General features: G+C 41.5%; 1 protein-coding gene across 1 annotated transcript in view; it reads right to left on the bottom strand.

Annotated features, from left to right (window-relative positions):
- The window catches only part of LOC307238934 (proton-coupled folate transporter), a gene marked incomplete at both ends in the record, with an annotated part of 82,315 nt that overhangs the window by 60,555 nt on the left and 9,455 nt on the right, over window positions 1–12,305 (bottom strand). The window contains one exon of the mRNA XM_080012088.1: window positions 10,915–11,012. Within this exon, the coding sequence (XP_079868214.1) occupies window positions 10,915–11,012 (98 nt within the window). The remainder of the gene's footprint in view (window positions 1–10,914; window positions 11,013–12,305) is intronic.

Genomic DNA, 12,305 nt, shown 5'->3' with positions numbered 1-12,305 from the left:
TGTACACTATTACAACACTACAGAGCTCTGCAACAGAAATATTACTAAAGGTCCTCGTGGATGCTTTACTTTCATGGGGATGACTATTGAAGTTTCAAGCAGCGGAAGTAATACTAGGCCCCACTAGTCATAATTTAGCTTTTTACAAACAAAGCAAAGGATTCTTGCTACAATTGACCTCAAGTTTACATGTTCGCAACATATGGATAAAGACTGAAACTTTGTTTCCTCAGAAAGATGCGTGTGGCCCCATCGCATGTCCAATTAATCACTCTGGGGTTTTTTTTGTATTTGTATTACCTGCGATATAGATGCTACACTGTGCTAAAAGGGTCCGTGTTGTCATTTCTATTAATTATACCTCCTACTTCCTGCCTCACTCACTTTTTCCTGTTCAATTCAACAATTCATATTCTGGCAGGGCAGACTGGTAAAAGTTCAGATGAAAATATTCCTTCTTCCACTTTGGCCTCTTCAACACCAGCAGCTTTGGCGCTCGATTCAACGCCACTAATATGAATTTATTCAGTTGCCTGAAGCAAATCGAATGCTGTCGACAACGATGGCTGCACTGAAATGAGTGTTGAAGTCTGTGAGAAATATTGCTTGTCGTAAACGCCGCCATGACAATGGCCTTGGCTTTGAACTATGCTTTTATGAAGAAGGATCAAAAGTAATTCAACTGGTAGGGAGCGTTAAGCCCAGCTGCCACCAATTGTCTAATTTGCCTGTAGTGCACTTGTCGGTGGCTGTTCTCGGAGCGCCGCCGGAAGCATGACGTCGAGAAGTTTGTTCTCTAGATCTGTTTGTAAGTTGGACTCTCGAGTGATAAACGTCTTCATTTTATGAACTAAAGATTGACAAACAGTTCAACCGGCCCTTTCATCGCTTATTGTTTTATTGCCATCGTGGTGACGTGTACACTGCGGCATCACTGTTCTAACGCCTGAAATCCTTGTTGAGAGGAAGAATTACACAAGTAAGATGGGTGATGGATGGATGGATGAATGGATGGACAAATAGATAGACAAATAGACAGAAAGATAGATAAATATGTGCTTAAAAACAATAGGGGTTAAGTGCTTGGCTCAAGGGCAAGCTGACAGTACTTATTATCCAATACAGGAGGCTATTACAGCTTTAGGCTGTTATCACAGTCACACATCATTAAGTAGAAATCACTACCGCTGGATAGGTGGACAAACACACGCACGCACACACAAAATTGCAGTGCGGGTGACAAATAATCCTGTCATTTGTTGGACAACAGAACTGAATGAATTAACCTTCAACCGTTATAGTTTGCATCAGTAAAGCCTGTCTGTGTGAACTCTGATTTAATTTGGTTATTAAGAGCCCAGCTACAAGAAATCTCACACGTGCACACCTGGGCGAACACGACACAAACACAATGAGAGTGCGCATGTAGAGGTCACATGTACCAGACACCAAGGCGGTCAGTTCATTAGCCTGTAACCGTAGGGTAAATGAGGATATCAACTCCTCTAATCCTAGCGGGGCTTTTTCTGGCTTGGACACGGCACATTTGTCCTTTTGTAACTCAAGGGTAATTATGATGGACATTGAATCTCTCTGCTGATGTATTTCCACCAATGTGTCATTTTCAACCACTTTTGAGACCCTATAGTCTCAGTATAGACAAAGACCATGAACTGTATTTCTGGTGAGGAGTTTCTTCTTTGTCCACTGACTTCCATTTCCGTTTTCTGAAGAAGCATCTAATAGCCATTAGCCAAGCTGATGTGTTAAGCACTTCCGCATTGGCTTGCTTCCAGGGATGGACTGAAACAATAATTCAGGCCGGGAGTTTGACTCCATTCAAGGCCACCAGACCGCTCATTTTGTTGGCCCTATTTGTTTATGTTATGGGTACCAGATTAGTAATGAATTTGACCACTATGTTTGTCCGTCTGGGAGGAAAGTTATGCAGATTACAAAATACAAAAAATGGGACCGACCAACAAGTAGCTGAATACTGAGTTTTCAATGTATGCTATGGCTACGGGTGCACCCTCAAAAACTCACTAAGAATACACCAATCATAGCACATACAAATTTCCAAGGCTAGACGCAACAAAGCAATTAGCCTATACATCTGAAAAACATAATGAGAAACAGAGTTAGCGTAAATATTCATATGATTATCTTTATATTCAAGCATCAAGCATATCAAAAGTATCAAAACTTCACACACACACAATCACTGAAATAGAACATAAGCTGCAATAATGTTAGCGTACGTGTGATGTTTTAGCATGTGCTTTTGACTGACCGGTCAAAAACTGGTCCCCTACCGACGAATATGGTGCTTATATGGCACATTTAACTGCGTCTGTGGCAAGGGCCTCTCTCTTTTTATTCTCTCTCCCTTTTCTTCTGACAGTCCAGTTCGCCGGGGGACTTGTCACCAAGAGACATGATGACGTCAAGGTGCGACTCTCAGTCCTTCCCCGCAGTTGGTTGCATTTGCTGCATGTCATCCCCTCTCTCCATAAAGGAGAAAAAATAAAAGAAAGTTGACTGTTGACTGTAGGCCAAAACGACCCTCAGGCAACCTGGAGATATTCCAGTGCTCCCGACGGGCTGGCTGCGTGTGGTTGCCTCTTGGTCATAGCCCGATCAAAACAATCCAAGAACCCCAAGTCAGAATCCAACTGGATTCTTCTGCTTCAGTCGAAGCTATCCGTCTATGAATATATTTTCTGTCCAATGCTGATTCTATTGATCTCTTCTTTTAATTCCTGAAAATTATATTCTCCAAAGAACTTATCTCACTTGACACTCTTGCTTTCTGCGTTTCTGGTTAAACAAAGTCAGCTTCTTTTGATAGAAGAACAGAGAAAAAAAGTCTGCAATTGCAACAGGCATGAACGTGAATGAAGTACACAATGACTATTTAACTGATGCACTGATAACTGATGAAGTCTTTTCATGGTTCAATTCTGCTGGAGGACAGGACAGCCAGTTCAACTGCCTCTGGTGGACACTTCTTATGCAAGGGTTAGATTTGGAAGGATGGTTGTGAGGATGTATGCTCCTCCCCAGTATTGAAGAGTCAACTATCTGGATATGCGTTTTGTTTTGTCAACGAAACGTGTGTTACTAAACAAGTGTATGGTAAAGACTGTTAATGTTTCAATTTGCTTCTGAATAACTTCCAGTAAATGCTGTTTAATCTGCCAACTGCCCATTACTTTACCCCACACAACGACCAGAGAGGTGTTACAAGGTGAAGCTACTTTGACAGCTAAAATCCACCACCCATCTTAAAATATATCTGTGAAAGGCGCTACATGCTGCTATTACACGGATCTATCGAAAACTCTATTCCGATTGGTCAGTATCGGTAATCAGTGGTCAGTTACCATGGGCAACCACTTCTCTGCTTGGGCTCACATCCCTGTATCACTCTTCCGACATGCTCTTTGCTAACACTAGCTAGTGGCGATGTCTTGTGGTGCTAAATAGAAACTACAATGGAAGACTTCAAGAGATGAATGAGGATATCAATATCAAAATTTCCAAAGTCCCATTCACCATGTCTGATTTCACGATTGATGGAAATGTCCACTTTAACATTAATGACAGTAAGTTAATCATATTTGTTTTGTAGGGTGAATAGTTCAGTTTTAGCTACCTCGCTGCTCTCAAACTAGGCATGTGATACTGACTAGTCATGTGTCTGAGAGTCATACAGTCATTACCATATTAATTATAGGAGACAAAATAGTATACACAAACAGCTCACTCTGGTTTAGTGATTTTATTGTAAATTAATAGGGTCGTTGTAAAGTTCAGTTTACAAATAAAAAGTAATGGTTTTATTGGCATACATGTGACGTTGTTAGAGAGTCTTGCAATGAGGAGGAAAAATAACACATTGTGACTCCGTTATTGGATGGAAGGGAACAGTTCAGTAAGGTCCTCTGTAATAAAATGCTGAGCAGGACATAACTTCAACACCCCTCTGCTGTCTCAGCAAGGAACGGGCGGACAGACCGGCTCTACTTTTCCCCCGCAGCTCTTCGGCACAAGCTCCGATTCTGTGTGTGCAGCCTGGTTTACGAGCCGTCTAGCACTCTTCTTCGTTCACTTCTTCCTGCTTCACACGATACTTTCTCACTACTGTCACGCGTGGTATCTCAGAATACAGCAACGGACAATTCGCCAACTATAAATGCTCTGCGCCCTGAGATTTCAAGCTCCCAAAACACTCTCACCCCCAGAGCTGTCAGTCCCCGCCCTATTAACTGCACAGCTTATGATGCAATCCATTCTAAGTCTGAAATTGGTCATTTGCTTTTGTCTTTGTTTTTTTATGAATTCTACAAGCATGTGGAAAAAAGCAAAAACTACAAAGTGGATGGTTTCTCAAGGGCACTGGTCTATGCTGGTATAGCCAGTGCACAGCATGTGGAATTACAAAAATAAAGTAGAATTCAGTTACCTTTTAGGAGAAACCATCCACTCCTCCAAATATCACAATGTTATATCTGGGAAGCAATTAGAGTAAGAGTATAAAATCTCCTTTCGCCACTGTGGATCATCTGCCTCCAATACCTTCTGTTCTGCACATCTTCCTCCCTTACACCCACCCAGTGACGTGCAGTCAGGGGAGGCAGGTGAGGCTGTGCCTCCCCTGTCATCATGAGAGGAAAAAGAAATGAAATAATAAAATAACACAAGTATTAATATTTGTCCTCTGGACTATGATTTTGGTTTGGTTCTTAATGTATTTTGACCATTTTTATAGTAAAAATCGCAGAAAGTTCTGTATTTCCTGCTTAAATAAACGGAGTCTCCTTCGGAGACGAGAGGTGAGGCATGGACAGCCGAGCCTCCCTCCAGATTGCGCAATCACTCACAAACTGGATTGAGCTCGTGCAAATGGCGCGTGCTTGTTCCCATTTCTGTGTATGTTTCCAATATGATGGTTGAGGACACTTTTATGTAATAAAAGTATACGTCTTCTTTTCCATGGTGTTCAGTAATGTATTTCACGTATGTGTGTAATATTTACATCTTATTGATATGACATCAATCCACAGGGAAAATGCTTGCCTTGAGGCAGGCAGTACCTCTGCCTCAAGGAAGGCGGCGATAGTGAGCAGCCTGATAGCCTGCCACCAGCCAGGTCACGGTCAACTCTAACCCGTGTGCAAAAAGTAAACACAACAAGTGTGCTGTGCGACGCTGTAGAGCTTAGCGAAAAGCTGTCATTTCTCGCCCTGAAAATGGAGGATTTGATTTCTAAACTAAGAAATTTTTCAAAGCTGGACTTTCAGTCAAAGCAAGAAGTCATAAATACTGGGAGACCGACGCCAGAACTACGAGGTTTGCTTCAAACGACTGGAGTCGGGAATAGACGGGAAACTACTCGTTCTTTTCAAACGGATTGGTATACACGTAAAGACTGGCTTTGTGGCTGTGCTATAAAAAACCGGCTTTTCTGCTTTCCCTGCCTTTTATTCTCAATGAGTGAGACTGTGTGGACCCATACGGGATTTTGTGACTTGAAAAACTTGCCAAGAAGCCTTGACAGACATGAACGATCAACTGCTCACATTCAAAATCAGATTTCTTTAAAAACCTTTGGAACTTCGCGCATTGATCTGGCTCTGAATGAACAACGAAGACTTAATATCAGCCTCCACAATGCCAAAGTAAAGGAAAATCGTGAGATTTTGAAAGACCTCATAAATGCAACCTGCTTTTTAGCTAAACAGGAGCTGGCCTTTCGTGGTAACGATGTGGATGACGATCCTACTGTATGCCTCCCCACCCCTCACTGCACGTCACTGCACCCACCACCTGCATGTCCTCCCTCACCACATCCATAAACCTTCTCTTTGGCCTTCCTCTTTTCCTCTCGCCTGGCAGCTTCATACTCAGCATCCTTCTCCAAATGTAACTCTCATCTCTCCTACACACCGGGGACGATCGTTCAGGAGGTAGAGCTGGTCATCTAGTAATCTAAAGGTTGCTGGTTTGATCGCAGGCTCCTCCTGCTAGCATGCTGTAGTGTCCTTGAGCAAGACACTTAACCCCTAATTGCTTCTGATGGCTGCGTCCATCGGTGTTTGAATAGTTGTAAGTCGCTTTGGATAAAAGCGTCTATGTAATGTGTCCAAACCATCTCAATCTCACTTGTCCACCAACCTGAGCTAGCTAGCTATCCCTCTAATGAATGTATTCTTAATCCTGTCACTCCCAATGAAAATCTCAACTCTGCCACCTGCCTTTTTGTCAGTGCCACCGCCTCCTAACCGTACAACATAGCTGGTCTCACTACCGTCCTGTAGACCTTCCCCTTCGCTCTTGCTGGAACCCTTCTGTCACAAATCACTCCGGACACTCTTCTCCACCCACTCGACCCTGCCTGTACTCTCTTCTTCACCTCTCTCCCGCACTCTCCGCTGCTTTGGATGGTCGACCCCAAGTAATTGAACTCATCCGCCATCTCCACCTACACTTGCATTCTTAGCTTTTCGCTGCCCTCCCTCCTATTCAGGCACATGTATTCTGTCTTACTCCTGCTGACTTTCATTCCTCTTCTCTCTGATGCATGCCTCCACTTCTCCAGGCTCTTCTCAACTTGCTCCCTACCTTTGCTACAGATCACAATGTCATTCGCGAACATCATAGTCCACGGAGACTCCTGCCTAATTTCATCTGTTAAGCTGTCCATCACCATTGCAAACTAGAAAGGGCTCGGAGCTGATCCTTGACGCAATCCCACATTCACTTTGAATGCTTTCGTCACGCCTACTGCACACCTTTCTACTGTCTGACTGCCTTCATACATATCCTGTACCATTCTTACGTACTTCTCTCCCACCCCCGACTTCCTCATGCAATACCACACTTCCTCTCTCGGTACCCTATCATATGCTTTCTCTAAATCCACAAAGAAGCAATGCAACTCCCTCTGGCCTTCCCTGTGCTTTTCCATCAGCATTCTTGAAGCAAACATTGCATCTGTAGTACTCTTTCCTGGCATGAAACCATACTGCTGCTTGCTGATCCCCACCTCTCCTCTTAACGTAGCCTCCACTACCCTTTCCCATAGCTTCAGGCTGTGGATGATCAACTTTATTCCGCTGTAGTTACTACAGCCCTGTACATCTACCTTATTCTTGAAGATGGGTACCAGTACACTTCTTCTCCACTCCTCCAACATCCTCTCCCTTTTCAGGATGGTGTTAAACAGTCTCGTTAGGAACCCAACTGCCACCTCACCTAAACATTTCCATGCTTCCCCGGGTATGTCATCTGGGCCAACTGCCTTTCCACTCTTCATCTTCTATAATGCTGTTCTCACCTCATCCTTGCTGATTTGCTACACTTCTTGAGCCACTATCCCCACATCATCCACTCTTCTCTCCCTCATTTTCCTCATCAACTCCTCAAAGTACACCATTCACCTTCTCAACATACTCTCCTCACTAGTCAGCACCTTCCCATCATTATCCTTCATCACCCTAACCTGTTGTACATCCTTCCCAGCTTGGTCCCTTTGTCTTGCCAATCGGTAAAAGTCCTTTTCTCTTTCCTTACCGTCTAACCTCACATACAACTTGTCAACCTCGTAGTAAGAGTATAAAATACTATTCAAATATAAAATGAAATCACAGTCAATGTGTAGATTTATTTAAGGGGGTTAGAAAGGGATCCCCTTTTTGAGAGCTTTCCAAAGGTTTCTTGTTTTTCTTTTTTCTTTTGTTTTGATACTTTTTTTTTCTTTACTTTTATATTTTAAAAAATTATAAATAAATAAAATCTTATCAAATTTACTGCGGACACATGCAATGATTTTGCATTTGAACCAAAATCTTAAATAATTCTTAAAATGCGTTCTATAGTATTAAAAGTGACCAATCAAAGGAGACATCATCCACTGTCTATCCAGTCCCCGGCGAGCGAGTGTTGAACAATTGTGAGCACATGGAGCAGCTGCAAGTATGTAGGGAGGGTCAAGCTCACCCTTGTCATTATGTAAAGCCCAAAGTGTTATGATTCACTTCTATTTTAACAGGATGTACATTAAAACTCTGTTTTTTACGTCACAAAAAGCCTTAAAAATGCTGATTTTTACGGCGCTCTAGTGAGGTACATTAAAACTCTGATTTTGACACTGTGAAAACTGGTGAAACCGATGTTTTTCTGTATGGTTATAAGGCCTTCTTTCTTTTTTGCCAGTAAGTTAAAGGTTTCTGTAACCAATCAGTGAAGAGTAAAGCCTGACCAAAGCAATGCATAGATGAAAGGGCGGATCGCAATCAATGTCTCTGAAGGTGAATACTGCCACCTTCTGTACCCCGTGATCTCGAAAAATCACCCCAGAACCAAGCGCATGTGTGCCATCCGCTGACCGTGAATAATTACTGGAAATGAACTGAAAACTGATCATCTGATAATTTAACCACACACAGAAAAAAAACAAAACTCTTTTTCAATTATTCTCTAGTATATCAGTCAATTCAAATACAAGCCATATGTGCTACACTGCCACTAACCTATGCGCCTGGCATCAGGTGAGGTTAGTAAATTATTGGTGAAACTATCATGCTGTAATTGTAAGTACATTCATAATTAATTTAGGCATTTAATGACCTAATCACTTCTTCACCTGACACCCCCAGATAGAGAGAGAGAGATAGGTGGCTATAACTACTCTGTTCATAAAAGAGTCCACTCTTTTTACTGATGTCCACATCTACATTAAATGTAAATGTAAAATGTAAAAAGAGAAATGCTGACGTCACTTCCGTAAACAAGACGAGGATCAGGTTTCACTTGTCTGTGAAAACTTTAATCTCCATGTTATGGATTACGAGAAGTGTGTGGCGGAAGATCTAAACAATATCTTAGACCTTAATCTGACCAGTGCTATAGATCCAAGATAGTGTAAGCAGCGCGTACTGGACTTCATTTTCCGCGATGATAGTCAGTTCTCCGATAGTGCTGTTGAATCTGATACCGGCGTTATCCCGCACTTTGAGAACATTTTAAACAGCGGATTTCAACCTGAATGTGATGAAGAAACGGAATATTTTCAAGAACTACCGGAGGAAACCAACGATACGCCCATTGTTGTTACAGCGGAAGAAGTTGATGACGTGATGAAGTTTGTTGAGCTCGGTGATGCAAATTATGAACACGTAGTAATAGACAAGATTCTCAAGTTTACTTGCAAATGCAGCCAGGGGCGAAAAGAAAATGAAAAGAGGCCCCAAACAGGCTCTCAGAGTGTAGCTGGGGTAGGGTTGGGGTAAGCCCTTATAATAACTCCAACAACTTTGATATTTGGCATACGCACATTTATACTGTATATTAAATGACACACCCAAGCTGAGAGACAGTGACTCATATTATTGATAAACTCTACATTTTGCTGTGTTGTCTGCACATTTAAACTTCAAAATAATTCCACTTTCATAAAACAAGTATATTCTAACTGTTACATAAAAGCTTTTTTAAAAACAAAAGATGTTGTGTGTCGATGAAGCTGTTCAACATTCCCTCAAAACCCAAGAAAAAGGCAGAGATTGCCCCATTCAGCAGGGTGTCAAGTCCCCATTCAGCATTGTGTCAAGTAGCCATGTGATAAGTAGCCATGCGGCTGTGTTGGTCCGCCAACCCATTTGCATTCTGGGAGCTGGCTGAATGAAACAAGTGTGGGGGAAAGCTTTGAAGGTGATTATCTCAGAAACAGTTTGGCACACCCTTGTCATTAACAAGTAATCGCTCTAAAAATATTTGCTTGATTTGCACAAGTGACACCTTGTTTGGGAGCTCTGATTCTTCATTTTCAAATGATGCGAAAAAAAAGTCAAAAGCCACCAAATGTACATAAAGTATGCGGTGGGTCACATTTATTCTTCCCTGAAGTATCATGGAACACCTTAAAAACGCGTTTGCGTGGTAGACCAACAGTAGACTAACAGATGGGAACATAAAAGTTAACTTTTGTCGCTTGACATTTCTCTCGCCTTTTTGAGCTTTGCTCAAACCTCCGGCTCTGTTTTTGAGTATCTGAACTGTTTTTTTTTTTAATAATGCAGTGGCATCTAGTGGACATAATTGAATGTGGTAGAAAACTGTGATATGTTGCTTGTTAACTGTTTGTAGCATAGGCTTCATTTTGATCACCATGAATGTGACTGGGAGAATGTCCACAAGAGGGTTCTTTGCTGTCACATAAACCTCTGAATCTTAGTACCATACAATTCATAAAGACAAAACACATCTACAGCCAAACAGTGGCAGCACCTTTCATCGAAGCATTGCTTTGGTCTGGCTTTACTCTTCACTGATTGGTTATAGAAACTTTAAACTTACTGGCTATGCAAAACAGAAGTAAGGGCTCATTACCATACAGAAAAAACTGTAAATGCCATTTCACTTTTGACCGATTTTCACAGCATAAAAAGAGGCTTTTTAATTTGCACGAAAGCACCGTAAAAAGATGTGTTTTGGATGGGTTTTGACGGGTAAAAATGGGTACGGCATAAAAAAGTGTCATTTTACTGTACCTCACGAGAGTTCATCCATAAGCAACGTTTTTACGATGTAAAAAGCGACGTTTGAATCGCATTCAATTAGCACTGTGCTTGTGGGACCACATTTGCTCACTGATACTGTTCTGTGCTCTTGCGGGTTTTGAGACTAATTTAAAGTCATATTTTTCCAGCCAAATTGCATCTCGCACCATTGTCCTCCATCAATGAACCAGAGGCGCCATAAGAAGGGTGTGTTCACAGCACTCTGTGTTTGCGTGTGTGTTGCCTGTGCTTCTGTGAATATACTGTATATATATATATAAATATATACTGTATATAGTGTGTGTGTGTGTGTGTGTGTGTGTGTGTGTGTTTGTGTGTGTGTGTTTACCAGAAGTAACATCCTCACAGAATGGAAGATGCCGTAGAGTTCACTGGAGAAATTTCTTGGCTCGTAGGAAAGATAGAGCAGAGAGATTGAGATTTCTCCTAGAATGAAAACACACACACACACACACACACACACACACACTCGGATAACTAGACGACCCAGTGTACCTCCTAAACTACTCACTCCCTTAACAGTTCTCGCATATACACACCGTTTTGGTGTGTATATTCGCAACAGGTAAAGACATTTTATGTGCATAATAATCAGCTGGTGACCTTAAAAAAAATGTTTAATAGATGGCTGCTTGAACGCTTCAACATGACTGTTCTTAATGTATACACATGCACACTTTGAAGGAAAAATAAGCCACACACACACACACACACACACACACACACACACACACACACACACACACACACACACACACACACACACACACACACACACACACACACACACACACACACACACACACACACACACACACACACACAGCTTGCCAAAACCTTTTTTATCTGTTTTGGTAGGTTATGCAAATTTGAGGAATATAATTTCCAATAAAGGACAAACCTTTATAACTCGGAACGAGTTAGACGCCAGGGTTCTACAGTGTGTGTGTGTGTGTGCCCGTGCCCATACTAGTTAGTCCGTACAAAACATACACTGACATATGTTTATTTGGGCTGCTGGGAACTATAGTAGAACACTATATATCCAGACTTTTCTTACCTTTCCCCACCAACTCCTTCTGTCGGTTACTAGGCAACGGTGGCTGCAAAGCCAAAGAATATGTCCAATCGTGAAATGTGCTTTAAAAAGTTCTCGGCTCCCCGTTAAAGTGTCTGACAGGACTCCTGCATACGTAGGCTACAGTTAAAGTTAGAGATGGAGGTATTATCAGATGTAGTGTTTCTGACAAAGTTTAATGTATTGATTTTATGTTTAGGAATTATATTCTGAGTAAATAACAGGACATTCATGTGTTTGTTTATGGCGGAGTTTAAATAATAATAATAATGTTTTATTTAGAGGATTACTAAAACAACCGTCTGAATAAATCAGGCACGAGGAATATCAACCAGTCCCGAGAATTCTTTGATTATGCAATTGTGAAAAATAACACAAATTAGCCTTTATTTTACATTTTTCTCCACCCCCTTAATATTCCTACACATGTTGGATCAGATGTCTGAATCAAATGATCCAATCTAGATCCACTGTCGTCACAGACTGCCTTGAGTGAATTCACACCAATAAAGATTTTGCTCATTATTTTAATAGCACAATTACAAGCGTAATTCAGCAAATAAAACATAATTTTTTTCAAGAAATAAGTTTCAATTTTCATCACAAGAAAAGAGCCACTCCGATTTCAGCAATTTTGTTCT

The sequence above is a fragment of the Zeus faber genome (genome assembly GCF_960531495.2).
Source record: "Zeus faber genome assembly, chromosome: 13".
Taxonomy (NCBI): Eukaryota; Metazoa; Chordata; class Actinopteri; order Zeiformes; family Zeidae; genus Zeus; species Zeus faber.
Note: the sequence above shows the minus strand (reverse complement) of the source record. Positions and strands in the feature narration are given on the sequence as shown.